Here is a 21,432-nt window from a genome sequence, read left to right as displayed (position 1 = left end):
CCCAAATCGACTCCACTGTCAGGGCAGAGCCTGACAGGGGGCTCAGTTTCACAAATCATGAGATTGTGACCTGAGCTGAAATCAAGTCTGACACTTAACCAACTGAACCACCCACTTGCCTCTTAACACCAAAATCTTAAATTAATAACAATCTTAAGGGCAATTAAGGCTTGAAAAATTATAATAAAGACAGGAAAATTTAAATATGCCTAAAGGATTAATTTATTGAAATGACTGGTTAGGAAATAGAGTCTCAAATAACAAGCACAATTCCAGAAACTATTTTTACACATGTTTTTCACATACTTATGGTATTTCCAACTCAAAATTAAACTTCTATGGTATTAGTGAATTAAAATTTGGAAAATGTAGAGTTTATGAGCAAATTCAAATTAAGATGAATAACATATAATACATAAATAAATAAAAGAATAAATTTTCATTTTTTCCATGTAGATTCAAAATTATTCACTTTTGGTAACGATGTAAAGATTGAAAGGATGTCACATTTCCGGTTGCAGTCAATTCTGTAGAATATAAAGCAAATATAGAACTAGTTATGTTATATGACATAACTATTCATCCCTCCTCATTTGTAATTTTGGTGTGATTAATTTATAAGACAAATTTTGTTACAAATGCAAAATATTAAGGCCTACCGTGGAGGCATATAAAAATTCCGATATGATTAAATATCAGCCCACTGATACTTAGACTAGACTAGTCTACCATGATCACAGAAATATTCATATTTTAAGAATCCCAGAGCTATATTCTCACCCATTTTTAAACCTCACACCTGGAAAAATTCATTTTATTTTGATTCATGAATTAAAGGATGATATGTAAATTTTAAGTGAGATAAAAACAATTGAAGTTACAACGCCTAAGTTAGAAATGAAAATGAAAGAGATCTTTTAAAAAAATCTCAAATATATTCACATAGAAGTAGAAGAAATTATTTTCAGTTTTTATAAAAATGCTGATAAACCAAACATCAGAATATAGGCACTTGAACACAAACCAGTCAAATCTGTCTATAGCACATAATGAAACTTTCAAATTCTTTGAAATAAAAAAGATACAAAATTTCAGGTCAGTAGATAATGATTAACCGTCGAGGCATCCATGATGCTTTTATCATTAATAAATAAGTAAGCATATTGATGAAGTTTGTCACTATCTTGGACTTAGACAGTAGAATGAAATATAAAAAGATATTAATGAAAATAATCAGTCTAATCTGCAAACTCCCAAAACTTACCAAAAGTAAGGAGGGGACATTAACTTTGAAATTCTCTTAGACCTTAAAAATTAAAAAAAAAAAAATTAAAGAAAGCAAAATAATTAAATAAAAAATTCACATTTATGCAAAGAAACAGACGCTTTTCCTAAGAATTCTGAGTGATAAAATAAGCATCTCAATTGTTTACCCTCATATGTACATGTATCAAAACAAGATGTGAAAAAAAGGCACCTGCAGAATAGATGTGCACAAGGAAAACTTCAAAATTGTAGAAAATAATAAACCTTTTTTATTCCAAGCCCAATCAGATTATCAGATTTAATTCCAGCTTTAATAAACCTTAATCTTCTACCTAAATTCTCAACAGATCGATTAAATCAGAATCTCCAAAATAATTTGTGCCCGATGGTATCTTCTACATCAAAGATCAGAACAATTATATCAGAATCTCTGTGGGTAGGCCTAGACATTGGGATTTTGGAAAGAAACAGTCCTACAGATAGTACTATTGTGTTGCTAGGGTTGAGAATCATTGATCTAAACAATGTGCAGTTTAGATCTATTCATTATTCATTTATTCTTTCATTGTAGAGCTCTCATTTCCTCTATCACTCTATTCATGTCATAAGTGAGACAGCAGAATTATTAAGTTTGGACTTACAATAACAGGATTGTAAACTGGGGCAGTCACAGGTTGGGCCTCACGGGTGGCATCCTGGTACAGCAGTAGGGTTTGCACGGGCATGTCTCTCTGGAGATAGGGCACAATTTGCTGGGAAAAAGGCATGACTTTGGGCTGTGGGATGGACAGCAGTGGCTGAGGAGGAAGCATGGTGGTCTGAGGAAGAGGCTGGGGGATCTGGTGCATCAAGGGCTGGAGTAGAGGCAGAGGCAGAGGCAGAGGCAAGTGCAGATTTTCAAGATCAGTGAGATTCACGATTTGGCTGTCCAAAAGGGGCACTACTGGAGATTTCAGAAAGGGCATCACTTTGCGCCTGGGAAAGATGGTCTCCTTAACTTTGGGGATTTCCATTATTTCAGGCTGAAAGAAAGGCAGCACCATAGCGGGCTGAGCAAGGGGAAGGATGTTCTGTGGAAGGACAGGGGAAGGAATGGTCTCAGCATAAGGATAGACTAGAGGCTGTGGCTGGAAAAAGGGGTGGATTTTATTCTGGCGTTCCTCCTGGAAAGAAGGAAAAGAATCTTTGAGTCCATGATTCAGCTATAACTGTCATTTGCGATGAATTAACCTCCTGTCTTTTGAACACTCATAACTGAGTGGAAAGAGAAAGAAAATCTTTTACTGGTCTTGGTTAAGAAAGTATTTTCAGTCAGGTGAAGACTACTGAGTAAAACGCTCATTGAGGTATTTCTCATTTACTCCCTTTCATAGGTGAATCCACAGATCAAACTGAAATCAAGTTTTGGAGATTTCAAGACCCGTTTCACCTTTTTTCTGAATTGCCTAGATAGCTATCCACTTTGGTCTTCATAAGTATGGACTTTTCAACATAATGTGTTCATAATAGAGCAAATTGTTTTCACATATGAAAGATCTATTTAAAAAGAGAGGGATAACTCCAACGTTTATTTGCTGTTGTTGTTTTAATGAAAATGAAATCTTAATTTATGGCTTATTTCAAGGAGTTTCTTATACTAGTCACTTCTAGCACTACTTCCCTTGGTAGAAGGTAGTTATTTTGAGTCTTTCAAGAGGCATCAATTTGTGAATTCATTCTGATTTAAAAATATTTGGTGTAAGTTCCAAACAATACAACTTCATTGATAAAATAGAGAAGATGAAATATTATTATTAGATAAATATGTTACCAAATATGTTACCATATGTAATTTAATTAAATGAAGAATTTTATGTTGTCTAAGAAAATCTTTAATTTTAAGCAAGCTCTACTACTTAATTACTGTGTGATATTGTCAGATAATTGTGTACTCAATTGTTCTGTACCTCACTCCTTTCATCTGTGTAATGGAAATTCTTTGAAGAACTTCACCATTCATAAATGTTAATATAAAACATACAAAATGTTATATAAAATCAGTGAATATTCACTGTGTATCAGCTCATCAATACTGTGGGGTTATGAATGTTCTTGGTTTACAAATAAGAAAATTAAGTACAGAGTAACTTGAGGCCAAAGGTATACAACTAATAAATGTGTCATATTGCCTTCTTGTTCTCTTTCATCCGAATATCCATCTTGAGACTAAGGGGAACCTAGTTCCCCACTTGGAAATATGAGTAAATCAATAATTACCCTTAGGTTTTGATTCTATACTCTGCATATTAACTCTGAGTTTGAAAAAATGCATTTATGTCTTAAAAATATATTGACTGTCGGAATTTAATTTCCTCATTGGCATTTATTTTATTATCAGTCTTTAGAGTGAACACATACATATTTTGTGTGTATTAGATTCCATAATAACTTTAGAAATATACTTATCACAAATAAATTACCTGTCTCTGCTGCTGCTCCTCACGTTTAAGATTCTCAAGTTTCTGCTAGAAACCAAATCACATGTAAAGAAATGTTACCACCTATAAAAATTAAATGTGGGAAATTTTGAAAATAAGTACACTTAAATATGAAGGTGTTACCTTGTTGATGTGTGTAATAGATTCCTTCAGAAAGATAAAAATAAAATTAGGTTTAGTTTCATGAATGCTTCTTATTTGTCAATACAAATCAGTAAATGACAACATGTAATAGGTTAACGTGTACACCTTGTTTGATAATAGTAAAAACTCAGGATAATTGCTGAAACTTGTATGTTTTGCTGTTCTGCATAAGCTTGTTGTATAAAAGACAGATGAATGCAGTTAAATAAGAAAAGAAAATTAGTGAACATAGTGCAAAAAGAGGTATTTAATAGATGCTAATTTCTCTTTATCACCTCACTCCCTTCCTAGGACAACAAATGATCTCTGTCACTCTATCTGAGTCTAAAAGAATCATATTCATTGATAATATGAATTTTATCTTTTAATTGTTTTAATCATTCTTAGTTTACTTATTATGTTTACACTTCAAATTAATCATAAGAAATAAATATCCCCCCTTAAGGGTCCGTTAACCTTGTAGAGAGACCACGTATACTATTTAACTAATAGGTAATGACATATCGGGGTAAATACCTACCTGACTCTCCACGCAGATTTAGGACTACACTACCTCTCACTGCCTTTTACTTAATATAGTGACTATTGCATTACAAAATATGCCCATTTGCATGTCTGCTCACACACTATGTTGCAAGCTCTTTTTTATGGACATCCCTGTTTTGGACCACAGCTCCTAGTCAATAAATATCAATAAATATCAGAACAGTGAATAAGGCGCTCAATAAATATCAGAACAGTGAATCAGGTCAGTGTAAAAAGAGCTCAAGACAGAAAAAAAACCTGTAAAGTTCACTGAAAAAAAAAGAGGGGGTCACAATGACATAATTTCAAGTAGTCAGCCAACTTAGAAAGTGCTAGTAGAATACTGAATTTTCCAGATATTTATTCTGTCCATAAACATTTACAATGGAAATTTACTTCAAAACTTATGTCAGAACATAGCTGCATTATTAACCTAACTGTCCTAATGTACCAAATAGAAAGATAACACAGCATTTTACTGTTCCAAGACTGGGAAATTTCCTCTGAAAACATTGTCTTACCTCACTGCTTGAAAGACTTTCCACAGTCTGTAAAGGAAAAACAAAAAATAAAACAATCAATAACTATTGCAGAATGTTAATAATTTATGGTTGGAAATTTTTTTCTGAATAAAAATATCTTACCTCAGTGGATTCAGTGAGTTCTTCCTTCTGTAAAGGAAAAATAAAACACTACTTTGGTTTCCATATGTAACTCATCGCTAAACATTTTTCCTATCTAATTTTTATCTTCTTTATGCAGCTATTTCACAAATTTGAGAAATAAAAAATGCTATATTGAGAGACTTAGAAGGCCACTGTTTTTGTCTTTTATGTTTAGTAACTTTGGTAACACATTTTTATTTTACATGAATCAACAGTTTTTGATGGGCAACAGAAAAAAGTTATTTTCGTTTGTTTTAAACACTTTATTATGATTACAAATACATTCACGATTATGATTATTGCCTGATAGTCCATCCTATCATTGTCTTTGGATAGATACAGGTAGAAGTGGACCCAGTGCCCTAAGATGAGAGCTACACGTATTTTATCACTGGAATAAGATATATTTATCTGGGTTGTACATGCACGCCATCATATTTGTGCAATATTGTTATTGTCATTTTTATATCTGGTTCTTTTCATTTTGTCTCTTTGCTAATAAGTCCACTTGCTTTTCCCTAAGGAAGCGGTGGCACAGTGATAAAGAAAGCATTTGGCCCAGATTTGTGCCCCTACTGCACACTGCTGAAATACTGGGTGAATGTCAAAACAAATCTGTTGGAATTCTGCTTTATTTGTATTTTAAAAATGTTGTTGATGTTATTCTCTACACATAGGCAGATAGTCCATTGCAATCTTAATTATTTAGACACTTTCTTACCTCTCTTGCAAGAGCAAGAGCCACCAGGCAGGCGAGGATGAGGACCTTCATGGCTATCAAGTCCTGTCAATGGGGAAATGAAGGAATGGTAATAGATTGGTTAATCTATTTTCTTATTTAGCTAGGGTTACTTTCCTGTTAACGAAACTAAAGATAATATGTAATAAAAATCTCTGCATCTTAGGAAAAAAATACTAATAAAAACTTTATCAAGGTCAAAATCTCCCATGGCTCCTTACTCTTACATATTATTTTTATACTTCATGGCTAACTGTTCAGATTTTCTCAGGTATCACCTCCACCCTTTCGCACTCGTTTTCATCTCATTCACAGTACTATGGTTTTCTTGTGTTTTTTTTTTTGAAAGACAGAAAAAAGTTATAAATACTAGAAAAAAGTTATAAGTAACTACAGAAACATTTATTAATTGATTCATTTGTTCAAAGATATTTATTTAACACTTTTTATTGCCAGATACTGTCTAGGTGCTGGGATTGTATCAGTGATCAAAATGTTAAGATCTCAACCCTGATAGATCCTCGGTTCCATTGGGAGGAAACTGATCAAAGAAAATATATACAAAGATCATATTTTAGTTTTTACTTTTTTTTAGTGAACCAAACCATTCCCATGAATATTTGTTTTAATCATATCTCATTTCCAATAAGACTGAGATTTCATTTGAGCATTTCCTTTATTTCCTCCACTTATCCAGATGCTCCACTGATTGGTTTGTTTCTTCTCGATTTATACCCACTACTCAGTCTTCATCCCTACATATCCAATAATTCCTCCTCTCCTTTGTGACACACAACTTTAGAGACAATACACTATGCTTTTTTTCTCCCTGATTTCTTGATGATTTACCAAAGTATCAGGTCCTCTTGCCCAATCCCCACTCCAGGCTACCTCTTCTTATAATACAACATGTATGTTAACACTTTTAACCAAAATGTACTAAATGCCTGATTTTGTTGCATTTCTATAATTTCTTGTACAAAACAATGTTTGTGCTACTAAGATAGCTTGACATACAATCTTCAATCTCAGTTATTTAAACTAAACTTCTGAACTAAAAACATTTCACGAAAAAATTCCCTAATTTATCTGCAAAATATCCTTTCCAACATTTGAAGGCTGAAAATTATTCTCTTTATTCAGGAAAAATATTTTTTTCTAGAGATTGCTCATGGGTACTATATAAATCTTCATAATTTTACTTTGCCTAAGAGCACCATAAGTTTCCAAATAATTTTTTTTTAATTTTCAAAAAAGAATATGGTACTCCATTAGAGATCATTATGTATAGGAAGGATCTCATTTCATTTTCTGTATTTTATAATTAACATTTTATATACCAATTTTTTAGCCAGAACTTCATTTTGACCAATCTTATTCAAATCTTCTCTTTGTTTTTGTTTCCAAATCATCTCTGTCCCATTTAGAATTTTCTTACAAAATAAAACATTTTCTTTCTTTACTTAATTCTGTATTTCGTATGCTTATTTTAATAATATTTTGAACTATTATAGACTAAATGATCAACGAGAAAGTTGGCTACTCTACATAAGTTTGAGGAACACCCACTTCTAAAAAAGATTTATAAACATCTCAAGAAGTGCACATCCCCAAACAACTCCTGAAGTTTCTTGACTCAATGTGCCACCTCTAAAATTGCTGTTGGATAAAGGTTACCCATTAATTATTCAGATCCCCCTAAAATAATTTAAATATATTTTCTTTTATTGTTGTGGTTAGAAGATTTATTAATTCAAGAAATAGATTTTTAATGTAGCCTGTGAACTGCCTTTGTACCAAAAAAATAGTAATCGTCATTACTACATTTTTTTAGACTCATAGAGCTTATGCAGTCATAATTTTTACCAAATCTTTATAGACATTTCTACTTTTTTTTAACCTAAGTGTTGGAAATAGTGCCAGTACTACTTTAAATATGCTTATTTGAAAGACTATATTTTGAGCAATTATTTTCTTCATATATCTCAGCCTACTTTGAAATAAAGGTGAAAAGAGGATATATCAAATTTATATCTGAAATTCTTACCTTTTTCCAAGGTGGAGGACAGGAAGTGAAGGGGAAGCTCAGTGGATGATGGTCTGTCTGCTTCTGTGGTGGCTTATATACTGTATTTAGTGGTATGCTAATTTTGTGGTTTGAGATAAAATCAATAGTGAGCTTCAATTCCAAGTAGTCCACATGATTGGAAAATGATTTCTGCCTATTATCTATACCCCGAAATTCTGGGGATCATCTTAACAAGGGAGAATTCACAATTCAATAAAGGAAATCTGTCCAGGAAATGTAATTGTCTAATAACTGAAACAAAAGCTGGAAGACAGTGAGTCTCTGGCCCAATTCACAAGTCATTGTGGATGCTATTAAATCTACTTAGCACTTGGTGGGTCCTCATGATCTCAATTGTAGGGGAATTCTATATGGACATCAGAGATATTCAGGGTCTTCACAAAGGCCATCATTTCATACTAACCTGAACAGTTATTAGTGTTTTACGCTGCAGTGGAGAAACTGACAAGATACAAGTCCACGATGATAGCTTGGTCATGTAAGGCAAACTCCAGGACTACTTGATTTGGGAAAAACAAATCGTTCACTTCCAACCAATATTCCATACACAAGAGGAATAAAATTTCCTCTGTAATGAAACGTCTCAGAAAAAGAATCTATCTGAACAGCTTGGCAAATCTGTTAACAAAAATATTACAAAATGTCATGGGGACTTATTTACCTGATAAATATTGATTACCTTTTTCTATTTCAGGCATAATAATAGCCTTTATTTTTATACTTAGTATCACCCCTAGTCCAGGCACTGTGCATTTTGCAGACATTATCTTGTATAATCTCTACAAAAGCTTCATGGGGTAGTTCTCCTCTTTACATTTTGATTAAAGAAATGGAGACAACAAAAGATTGAGTAACTTTCTCAAAATAATATTGCTTGTTAATGGCAAAGGTATAATTTAAAACTACTAGATCTGTCTGACTACATTTATTTCTATTTGATCATATGTAGTGCCCATGTTTTAACTCCCTTTACAAATTCTGTTATAAAATTTAGCTATCGGGGTTCCTGGGTGGCTCAGTCTGTTAAAAGTCGGACTTTGGCTCAATTATGATCTTGCGGTTTGTGGGTTCGAGACCAGCATAGGGCTCTGTGCTGATGGTTCAGAGCCTGGAGCCTGTTTCAGATTCTGTGTCTCCCTCTCTTTGCCCCTCCCCTGCTTGTGCTCTCTCTCTCTCAAAAATAAATAAATATAAAAATTTGAATAAATAAATAAAATTTAGCTATGAATGTAGCATATGTGGTTAAATGTGTAGAATTTATTTATGCCTGAATTGGAGAAATGGGGCACCGGAGCTGAGTGTGGACAGGAGGATCTGGTTACTAAAGAGCTGCTATTTTAGTTAGACCTTAAAAGAATAAGTAGAATTTTAAGAGAGATTAAATGGGAATAAAGTATTTTGGCTGAAGGAAAGACAGGAGTTTGAAGAGAAAAATACCAATTTTGATAGGTTCTGTACTTCAGGTTACAAAGAAGGTATAGAATAAAAGTTACCATTGAAGGGGTTTGATGGAGTCAGATCACAATGTCTTTGAATTTCAATCATGCAGTGTGACACAATTCACTAGAAATGAGGGAAGATACTAGATATTGGAAACAAGGAAGAATTGTAAAATTTCTTGAATTTTATAACTTTATGACAATATCTCCAGTAACCAGTAAAGGAGGTTACTACAGTAACATGTTATTCCAGTAGTCTAAGACAGACAGTACGATGATGTCAACTAGAAAGATGGTACTGGGTATCTTAGGCAATGAGAAGACAAAAGTGTTGTTAAAATATGAGAAATGTGAGAAATCAGGGAAATGAACAGAATATGCCTGGTGATTGAAAAGTTAGCTCCGTTGTAAACCAAGACAAGAAACCAAGCTGAAATTAGAAGGTCAAATTAGAGGGTTAAATGAAGCTTGAAGGTGTCCAGAAGGTATTGTCAGTTAAATATAATGTTCAGAGAAGTCATAGGTATAGTCATAAGTACATGTGTTGCCAAGGAAGGCAATAAATGGAGATGAAACAGAAAGAGAGGAAGAGGTCAGATAAAGAAGGACAAAACATCCTGGGCTCCTAAGGATTATGAATTTTATTCTGCAGACAATGGGGTGGAGAGTAACATTTAGAGAGTAACTACTCCCAGAGTTCAAACACTAACAGCACACATTTATTCAAATAGGACTGCTCAGGTTTTGGGTTCATATTTTTGGCAGTAGGCCAATGTTTGTCAGCTAATGTTTGTGGAAGAACAGAAGATAGAAGGCAGAAAGGAAAGTGAAGCACAGAGAGGAGCAGGGTTTGCACTGCAATAGTCTGAGGCACACCACGAAAGTATTTAATATGCACCTACTTACAAGAGCAGTCTTCAGGTTTCTTTGCCTCTTTAGTGGTTGATGTTCATAATGTAATTGTCTAATTATATTTAACGCTACTTATTTTTACAGTGTTGTTTTCTTATCATTGCCAACAATAGATATAATCAGGACTTAAGCACAGACAGATGCTTTTTAAAGTGAACAAGTAGAATATAAGCATAACTCTAACACGCATTCATATCATGCTACATGTACGAGGGAGGGAAATACTCCTGATTGTCATATATGTTTTATATTGCTTGGAAAACTTAAGTCAACATCTACTGTGTATTGGAATTATTTAGCTAATATTCATTCTAAGATTATGTTCATATTGAACCAGGATGAAGGTGTGGAAAGAAATAATGAAAGGTCCCCACTGTCATAGGTCCAAGTGAAAAAGGTCTTGGCTGCCCAGGGTGCCCTTATGTGTTAGTCCTTGGTTGCCAAGGCCATAGGCAAAAATGTGTAATTTCTAAGAAAAGGAATAAAAAAGCAAGCATGCCATACCCACTGAACATTTCCTTTTTATTTTCTCAGCAATATGCTGTACATATTATGCAATAAATACAGCATTTTCTTATAACTCTTCCTCACCAATTTTGAATTACTTTAGTCAGTATAGTTATGGACTCAGATGGACCAGAAAAGTAGGCAAGTGATCAAGGAAATCACTAACAATACACTAGAGAAAGAGGCTTGCCCAAGGGAAAATTGAAAAGCCATAGATGTAAGATAACACCTGATGCCACTAGCCGGTAAGCATCAGAACACAAGGACAAGTAAGGAGCCAAGTATCATGTGGGTGATCCAAGCCTTGCCAATGCATAATTTAACAATTGCCAGTTACTTAAAGTAAAATAAGAATTTCATCCACTGAAATCTGATGTAGCAACCGTGAGTGAAGAGCAAGCTATAATAAAAACAAGATGTTCTAGGACTATTTATTATAAACAGAATTTGTTCAGCTGAAGTTCTTTCCTATATTGGGCAATGAATCTGAAATATGCAAGCATGAGATCTGGGTGAGGCGCAAAAGCCGATAGCTGAAGCCATGTAAATAACATCCTCAAGAAAGAAAGCAGATCAACAACAACAACAACAACGACAACAAGAGGATAAAGAGTACAGTAAAGGGACCAAAAATGTTCAGAATGTAAGAACTGGGAGAGACTCTAGATATCATTCATATGATATTTTAAATATATTTTACAAACAAGGATACTTAGGATCTGAGAATTTGCATTATTTGCTGAGGATACTACAGCTATTTAGAGATAGAGCTGGTACTAAAAAACTTTTTCCTGAGTAATATTTGAGAAACTGTTTAATAACTTCCAAAACACGGTCGGGGATGGGGGAAGGAAATAAAATAAATAGTGCAGATTTGTATAATGATCCAGGTTTATGCACAATATAACATATAATTGATTAACCCTGACAATTTATTAGGTAAAAATAGATATCTTAGCATTATTTATTTAGATGGACTATTTTAATTCTCCCCATGAGATTATTCAAATATAACAAAAAAATATTTAATTGAAATATAGTTATTAAAATGTATTTTAAAAAGTTACTCAAGAATCATAAAATAAGAACAATGTTCTCTAAGCTGGCAGACATCATGGAAGCATAAATCCCAAGGTGCTGATTCACAAAACATATCCTTTTTTTTTACGAAACATATTCTTAATTCTAATCACTCTTAACTTTACATTCTGGGCAGAATAACTCTTTTTTTTTTTTTTCTTAAGTCTATTTATTTATTTTTGAGAGAGAGAGGAGGGGCGGAGTGAAAGGGAGAGAGAGGATCCCAAGCAGGCTCCGCCTTATCAGCTGGAGCCTGACCGTTGGGACTGGATCTCAGGAACTATGATATCATGCATTACCTGAGCCGAAATTCAAGTCAGACGCTTAACCTACTGAGCTACCGGGGCTCCCCTGTTTGTCTGTTACTCTTGAGTAGTTATTCTTGCTCTTAGCAAAGCCAAACACTACACTTGCTCACTAGACCAACCCCTCCTACTAATTCAAGGAAATAGCAGTGCATTCTCCACTCTTTGATACATCCTTGCCAACCTTCTGCCATTTCTTTCATCTTAAAAAGAACATACTCCTTTTCTTGACCCCATTCCTTGGTAACGTTACCCGTTTCTTTTCCGCTTCTTTTCAGGGGTTCAGGGTATAATTTTTTTTTAAATTTGTCCGTACTTGGTATCTCCAGTTGCTCTTCTCCTCCATCTTTTTTGTTTCCTTATAATCAGACTTTCACATCTACCAGTCCACAAAGTATCTTAGCGAGGTCAGAATTGACATTTGTTTTTCTAAACCCCATGGCCATTTCTAGGGCTTCCTCTTACATGTGCTATCAACAGCATTTGATATTTGTGACACTTCCTTCATTTGGATCCTGGGTCACTACACTCTTCTCATTCTTCTAACTTTTGGCAACCCTTTTTCAGATTTACTGATGGTTCCTTCTCACTTACAGGACACATGATAGACAAAGGCTCTAGGAATCAGTTCTTGGACTTCTCTATTGTCTGTACTCACTTCTCTGTTGAACTTATCCAGGCTCCCATTATTAAGCTTATTAAGCTCCCAAATTTAGCTGCAAGCCCAACCTCTCCCTTAAATCCCATACTTGTATATGCAATGGATTAATCACCCATCTCCCTGAATGTCTTAACATATCTAAAACTGAGTTATTGACCTTCCAAAAACTTTCTGCTCTTAAAAGCTTCCCATTCCAAATGCTTCTCTGCCATTCCTCGGTCCAAAAATTGCTAGTCATCTTTGACTCATCTCTCTTTTTTTTTTCACACCTACATTTGATCCATTAGCAGATCCCTTGGGCTCTATTTTCAAATGGTATCCAGAATCTGACACTCTCATGACCTTCATTGTTACCACTATGGTTCAACCCAGCATTATAACTTGCTTTATAGGAGTAACCTTCCAACTGGTCTCACTGCTTCTTCCCTTCTGCTATTTTCAAATGAGAAGTCAGGGTGATGCTCTTAAATGCAATTCATAGTATTTCACTTTATTACCATACATTCTTCCATTGATTTCCTGTCACTCCCAGATTAAAATCCAAAATCATTAAAATTTCCTAAGATATCTTACTTCATCAGCCTCCCCTGATGCTTCTTTGATCTTACATTCTATATTCCTCATGTACTTCCTGTTCTTGTCCTGTTGGCCTCTTTGCTATTCCTTGAGCTCTCTAAGCGAACTGCTGTGGGAGATGGAGGAAAGAAGCATCAAAGGAAAAGACTTCAAAAGGGAAGGGCTGGAGAATGTGCAAGGCCTTAGGACATGTTTACACAGTTGAACATGGCTGCGGCTCACAAGGAACTCCTAGAGCCATTAACATTCTCAAGGGCCAGATCCTCCTTCACACGTGACCCTTCCTGGTGTTATAAAAACCAATTAACTCAAAATTCAACCTTGAAAAGCTAAACCACTAGATTGATTAACACACTTGCTTAGCTGACTTTATGCACGTAGTCTTTAGCAATCATCCTAAGAAAAAGAAGCTTCATTCTGGAGTCAGGGCCTCATTTCCACTGAAGTATGAGGACCTTCACTTAACTGCACTTTGTTTGCGGACTCATCTTTTGCGACTCTCGCCATACTCCCTGCAACAAGCTGCCACCTAAGAGCTTTCCACCTGCTGTTTTCTCAGTCTGGAATTCTTAACCCAGATGAACACATGGACCACACTCTCTTCTCTTTCTGTACCTTAAGTCCTTACTTACCTTTTCCATGAGGCTTTTCCTGGCCATGTTCCACAACACTCCTCCTGATACTGCCTACTCCATTTTCTTTACTTATTTTTCTTCTTAGCATACAATACAACGTAAATACTATACATTTTACTCTTTTAATCATGTGGTTTTTTTGCTGCCTGTCTCCAATTATGTGTTTGTGTAAACCTGTACACTTATAAATTTGTATCCCCTTTAAGAAAATGTATTTTCATGAGGGCTCTATCTCAAGAGCCTAGAATAATGTATCTTCGTTTGAATATTTAAACAGTTTATGTAATGAATTTAAATATGTATAATTAAATAGTTTAAATAACTGTTACATGAGTGAATGAATGAATAAATCTATGTTAGTGACTAAAATACAGCATCACTGCAAATACTCTGTTAATGAACACACCAAATAAGCAATGACTATACCTTTTTAAGGCTTGGAGGATATTTCCACAGAAATATTGAAATTTCAACTTTGTTTTGGAAATGCAGAAGTTCATTAATCAGAGGATGTGAGCAGAAGGCATCCTCTGTCAGTGGTACATTGCAAGTCTTGAGGACATAAAATTATAAGATATTTTCAGGAAAATCATGGATGAGGCATGAAGTGAGGTCAGAAGTATCTCCCAGGAAAGATATGGAATAGCTTGAATGCTCTTTCAATATCTTCAATATTATTCTGTATGTAACATAAAGCCACAAATACACACACACACACACACACACACACACACACACACACATATATACAGTAAAATGACTTGGTACATCTGTTTGTGCAAAATAATTCTGAGAATAATATGATAATGATCTGGCAAATGTTAGGGCTCATCACAAGTGTTCTCCTTAATGCCCATTACCCCTTTAGCCCATCCCCCTGCCCAACCCCCCTCCAGCAAACCTGTTTGTTCTCTATAATTAAGAGTCTGTTTTATGGTTTGCCTATTTCTTCTCCCAACCCCTCATTCATTTGTTTTTTTAAATTCAACATATGAGTGAAATCATATGGTACTTTTTTCTCTGACTGACTTATTTCACTTAGCGTAATACACTCTGGCTCCATCCATGTTGCTGCAAATGGCAAGATTTTATTCTTTATGTGGCTGAGTAACATTCCATTCTGTATATACATATATATATACTACCTCTTCTTATCCATTCACCAGTTGATGGACACTTGACTCCATAATTTATCTCTTGTTGATGATGCTGCTATAAACATTGGGGTGCATGTGTCCCTTCAAATCTGTATTTTTATAATCTTTGGGTAAATACCTAGTAGTGCAATTGCTGAATTGTAGGATAGTTCTATTTTTAACTTTTTGAAGAACTTCCATATTGTTTTCCAGAGTGGCTGCACCAGTTTGCATTTCCACCAACAGTGTAAGAGGGTTCCCCTTTCTCCACCTCCTCCCCAACATCTGTTGTTTCCTGTGTTGTTAATTTTAGCCATTCTGACAGGTGTGAGGTGATATCTCGTAGTTTTTTATTTGTATTACTCTGATAATGAATGACGTTGAGCATCTTTTCATGAGTCTGTTGGCCATCTGGATGTCTTTGGAAAAATGTCTGTGTCTTGTTTGGAAAATGTCATGTCTTCTTGACTGGATTATTTGTTTTTTGATTGTTGAGTTTGATGAGTTCTTTATAGATTTTGGATATCTAATTCTGTTTTACTCACTTACCTGGCGTCTACAGTTCCTTGAATTTGTATTTTCTGATTTAGCATCTTTCACTTAAATAATAGTATTTTCTATTATAAACATTATTAGTAAACTTTACAATAAAACATACACACATATTGTATATATTGTCAACATCTTACAGATGTAAAACTTGAAGATAAAGATTATTTTTTCAATCTACAGTGCTAATAAATAGTGGATAGGAGTCCTATTCTATTATGTGGCTTGTCATTCAGGCAGACAAGTGTTTACAATTGGTAGATGGCTACCAAGCTTTAGTTCTCCATTCATTCAAATAATGAAGTACACTTATTTTAATAGGGATATAATTTATGACATATCAAAATGTTTTTGAGATACATGTTCAGATAAAATTAGAAAATACGTTTGGGAAATTCATTTTGCCTGTATCCAGCTAAACTTATACACATAAGAAATTGAGGCCAAGAGAGAATTAAGAACTTCTTTGAAACACAGAACTAGATCATGGCAGAGGTGAGCCTACATAAAAAACAGAATGTTAATAACCAGTATACATATAACATCTTCATTTCTTATTATCATGTTCTGAATCATCCTGCATGAAACACTCCTTAGAATATGTGGGTACAAAAATTGGGCAGAAAAATAATAGGTGATCATAGTATTTCTTAGAATCCAGATGGGTTACTGGTATTTTAAACCACATAACTACCATATTAATAGAAACAAGGTTTCAACAGTGTTGAGATTATCCACTGCTCAGGCTTTTTGTCTTCCCTTTAGAAAACAAGATATATTTTCATATATCCTTTCTCTCACATTTTTTATCTGTGAAAAATGTATATACAACCAAATAATATTATTTAGCAGAAAAATACAAACAATATTTTAAAGGTACTAAAATAAGATATATTTCTAAATGTTTTATTTATTTATTTTGAGAGAGAGAGAGAGAAAGAGAGCAGGGGGGAGGGTCAGAGAGAGAGAGAATCCTAAGGGGGCTCTACATCATCAGGTCAGAGCCTGATGTGGGGCTGGATCTCACAAACCATGAAATCCTGACCTGAGCCAAAAATCAAGTGTTGGATGCTTAACTGACTGAGCCACCCAGGCACCCCTAAAATAAGATATTTTTAAGAATGTTTTTTTCTAATTAGCACAATACTCTTATTAACCATTCTTTATCAGTTTTTCTTTAATAGGATTGACAAATAGAAACTGGAAGCAGTTTATTGTGTCGGTTTTATTTTATTATTATATTCTAAGGTCTTGCTTTTTGATGGCAGGACATTCAAAATGATTACTTTAGAAGTTTAGGAAACTCTTTATCTCTAAAATAGTGAAAAATAATCCACCTTGCATTATTCTTGTGTAGATAATACACATACATGCCTAGCACAGTGTCTAGAACAAAAGCTGTTAGGGATTAGAAGTTTTTTAAGTTTATTTATTTATTTTTGAGAGAGAGTGACAGAGAGTGCACAAATGGGGGAGGGGAAGAGAGAGAGAGAGAGAGGGTGAGAGAGACTCCCAAGCAGTCTCTGCACTGTCAGCCTCTTAGAGCCCACTGGATCACATGAACTGTGAGATCATGACCTGAGCTGAAATCAAGTGTATCTTACTGACTTGAGCTACCCAGGTTCTCCTTGTTTTATTTTTTAAACAGACATTTTGAGAATATTTCTTTGTTACTTAATTTTTTTTCTTTTCTATCTATCATCTATTTATTTAAAATTTTTATTCAAATGCCAGTTAGTCAACATAGAGTGTAATATTACTTTCATGTGTACAACTTAGTTAGTCAATACTTATATACTGCATCCGGCACTCATCACAACAATGTCACTAAGAATATATCTGTTGAAATACTAAAACAAATAAATACAAGTGAAATAAATTATATCTATGGCTAATTACCTAGTTAAAAGACATTAGCTCAAAGAATGTTCATCTTAGAAACCAAGAGTTTAGGGGTGCCTAGGTGGCCCAGTTGGTTAAGCATCCAACTCAGGTCATGATATGAGTTCAAGCCCTGCATTGGGCTCTGTGCTCACAGCTTGGAACCTGGAGCCTACTTTGGATTCTGTGTCCCCCACTCTCTGCCCCTCCCCCAACTCATGCTCTGCCTCTGTCTGTCTGTCTCTCTCTCAATATTGAATAAATTTAGAAAAAAAGTAAAAAGAAACCAAAAGTTTAAATTGTGTTTTATTTTTAAAATTAAATAGAATTTAGGTTATGCATAAATAGATAATTAGACACAAGATAGCAATACATGCCAAAGATCTAATCTTGCCCTGAAAATATCTGAGTGTGTATCAGAATTTTGCAATTTACTAGCCATGTGGCCTAATAAAAGTACAATTTATCTGAGCTTCATCTTTCTCAGATGTGAGATATTCATACAAATTACTGAGTACTTAAGTAGGTAAGAGATATGAAAGTGCTTTATACATAAAAAACTCTATCAATATAATAAATCATTCTATTCATAACCATTCTAAAGATTATAGGAGCAACTCAGTCCCTTAACCAACAGGGAACATGCTTTCCCCTCCCACCTCGGCTGTTCACTCATTTTCCTCACAAGGTCTCATGTTGCTCAGTGCCTTTGCTACCTCATGCATTCTGTATCCATTCATACATTTTGAAGGCCTTTGGCACTTCCTGAAATGTACAGCCAATTCAAAATTAACATTCAGGATTTGCATTCTATATATAAACAATGTGGATAAAAAGAAAACAGTATTAGGGGTACTTGGCTGGCTCAGTCAGTAGAGCATCCAACTCTTGGTCTCATGGTCATGAGTTCAAGCCCCACATTGGATATAGAGATTACTTTAAAAAAAAAAAGAAAAAAGAAAAATATGTTAGTAATTCATCTTTCACAGAAATCAGTAGGTTTACTCTTCTTTTCCCTCTGTCATACTTTAACCATTCTCTTTTTTCTTTTGATTCCAGTATTGGCCTCCATCATTTCTGTTCATGACATCTTTTTATTCAGCTAAGAACACGATGAAGCCAGTAGCAGTTATAAGATAAGGAGACGTAAGAACTGTTTTTGCCATCATTTTCTAAGAATTTAGTGATAATGTTGGATTTGTATATCAAGTATTCACATGAAGAAAATTATTTCAGCTTTCAATTTTCACTTCTGTACGAGAGGAGATACTTGCTAAAGGTTATTAATTGGAACATAAATGATAAAACACGTTTTTCCCCTTGAAGAAGTTACTATTATGTCTAAAGTAGTTCAGTGCCTTATGGCACATTTGCTCACATACCATTCTCTATTTAAACTATATGACAAGTTAACTGACTTTATTAAAATCCCAAGTGCCCAAGCGGTTGCAAAAAGAAGGGAATAGGACTTACTCCAAATATAGAAGTTTGAATATTTATATAGTAGACAACTTTGTAAATGAACACACATCAACTAATGCTCCCCCTGGTAAAGTATTTTGAAGGTCTTTTCCCACTGAATAAAAATAAAACAAACAAAACAGAACAAAAAAACCCACAGAGATCCAGTTTGGCTTTATGAATGAGCAAAAAAATAATTTGTTATCTTTTTTATTTCTATCTAGAAGAACACAGAGGTCCCCTCCTCTACTGAGACAAGGAACTTTATCAGCAAGCCATACAGTATCCTGGCATCGAGTAACAGAGACTACATCCTGTGAGACTCCACACTCCCAGAGCACAGCAAAGAGAGGGAGGGAACACCAACAACACACGCTTCTAAACGTACCAACTTGTGTTCTGTCAGAATCCTCAAAGTTTTCCCCTTTAACTTTTTGGAAGTCATTTAATAGTAGTGATGTGTTCATTTGAGCCATCATATTAAATATACCTTGGAAACAGAGACAAAGTGGATTATAAAAAAAGACTCGTGTCTTTCCCGTTCCATTAAAGAGCTAATCCCAATATCACTGAAGGATTTGTCTCACTTTCATACTAAATGCATTATCTCTAAAATAAAGGAAAGCAATTTGAGGAAAAATGTAAAAATTGCTCCCAAACTTGCTTTTGATTTGCAAAAAGAGCTATAATTACTCCCACTAGGACTGAGCCTAAGAAGAGAATGAGTCAGCTATCCAGAATATAACAAGTTAGTTGCCCTAGAAGAAATTTCACTTTACACTATTAAAAACATTGAGTTTATAATATAACCACGTTTACACTAAATAGGCAAAATATTTTACCTTAGACAGCCTTCATTTGTTGTTCTCAATTCTGTACACTTTTGATCACAATTTTGTGTTTTCCTATCTACTATTTTATTTTATACCAAAGCATACTATTCTGGCATTTCTGTATACTGCAGTTTGCTCTTAAATCAAGAGTTAAATCAATATTGATTTTTATTTCTTTACAGAAGGACATTCACTTCATGTTCCATTAGTTACAACACCTTGACTTGAATAAAATATAAAATGAATTAAAAATATTTTTCTCACTTTTGGCTGGATTTAAATTAAGGTAAAAGGTAAGAAGTCCATCAACTGATGAATGGATAAAGAAGATGTGGTTTATATATAAATGGAATACTACTTGGCAATGAGAAAGAATGAAATCTGGCCATTTGTAGCAATGTAGATGGAAATGGAGAGTATTATGCTAAGTGAAATAAGTCAGGCAGAGAAAGACAGATACCATACATCTTCACTCATATGTGGATCCTGAGACACTTAACAGAAGACCAAAGTTACAGAGAGGGAATGAGGCAAACCATAAGAGACTCCTAAATACTGAGAACAAACTGGGGGTTGATGGGGGGTGGGGGAGAGGGAAAAGAGGGCACCTGTTGGGATGAACACTGGGTGTTGTATGGAAACCAATTTGACAATAAATTATATTTAATATAAAAAAAGAAAACAAATAAACAAAAATAAAAAAATTTTTAAAGGGTAAAAAGTATAAAAGACAAAGCAAATTCGAAAACCGGGAATTTTTGGCAGGTGACTGGTCACTCAGTTAAGCGTCCGACTTTTGATTTAGGCTCAGGTCATGATCCCAGCGTCATGGGATCAAGCCCTGTTCCAGGCTCCGCACTGAATGTGGAGATTTTCTCTCTCTCCCTCTGCCTCTCTCTCCCACTTGTGCTCTCTTTTACTCTCTCTAAAAATAAATGAAATGAAAAAAATTAAAAAGAAAAGAAGAAAACTGGGAGTTTTTGTCACATTTAATTAATCTATTCATTTTACTTTAGATATTGTCTTTGATTTATAGTCAGAAAGGCTGAGCAACAATATTTCTTCAGTCAAAGATGCTATGCATGTTAGACAGAATTTCTGTAGGCTGGGGTAAGAATCTTGATTCCTCCACGAAACAAATCTTTATTAATAATTTTGTTAATAGGGCCAGAAAATGTATTTCTACAAGGCACACAAATACTTGCCCTTCATTCTTCTTTCCCCTTTTTTCTTCCCACTGTTCCATAGATTTTGTGTTTACTTCTCATACATTTTCCATAATCTGTAAGACAGTTGTTGGTAGCTATAGCCTGTAGGTCAGAACTAATAATTTTTTAAAAATATATTTAAATGGTTGAAAATGTCAAAAAAAGGATAAGGTTTTGTGACGCGAAAAGCATATGAAATTCAAAGTTCAGTGCCTATAAACAAAATTTTATTGGCACATAGCCATGACTATTCTTTTCCATATTGTCTGTAATGACTTGGTTTTTATGCTATGACAGCAGAGCTTAGTACATGGCAGACACCGTATGTCCTACAAAGTATGAAC

At 34.4% G+C, this 21,432-nt stretch overlaps 1 protein-coding gene across 1 annotated transcript; it reads right to left on the bottom strand.

The window, feature by feature from the left end:
- Positions 1-1,868: 1,868 nt before the first annotated feature.
- CSN2 (casein beta) lies at positions 1,869-5,849 on the bottom strand. Its single transcript, XM_058723331.1, has 6 exons — positions 5,799-5,849; positions 5,057-5,083; positions 4,934-4,960; positions 3,867-3,890; positions 3,726-3,770; positions 1,869-2,429 (listed from the first exon to the last, which is right to left on the bottom strand). The coding sequence occupies exons 1-6, from the start codon at positions 5,847-5,849 to the stop codon at positions 1,869-1,871; spliced, it is 735 nt and encodes a 244-aa protein (XP_058579314.1).
- Between the last annotated feature and the right edge of the window lie 15,583 nt (positions 5,850-21,432).

Source organism: Neofelis nebulosa, chromosome 3 (assembly GCF_028018385.1).
Source record: "Neofelis nebulosa isolate mNeoNeb1 chromosome 3, mNeoNeb1.pri, whole genome shotgun sequence".
NCBI lineage: Eukaryota > Metazoa > Chordata > Mammalia > Carnivora > Felidae > Neofelis > Neofelis nebulosa.
The sequence above is the reverse complement of the archived record's forward strand: the minus strand, read 5'-3'. Positions and strand labels throughout refer to the sequence as shown.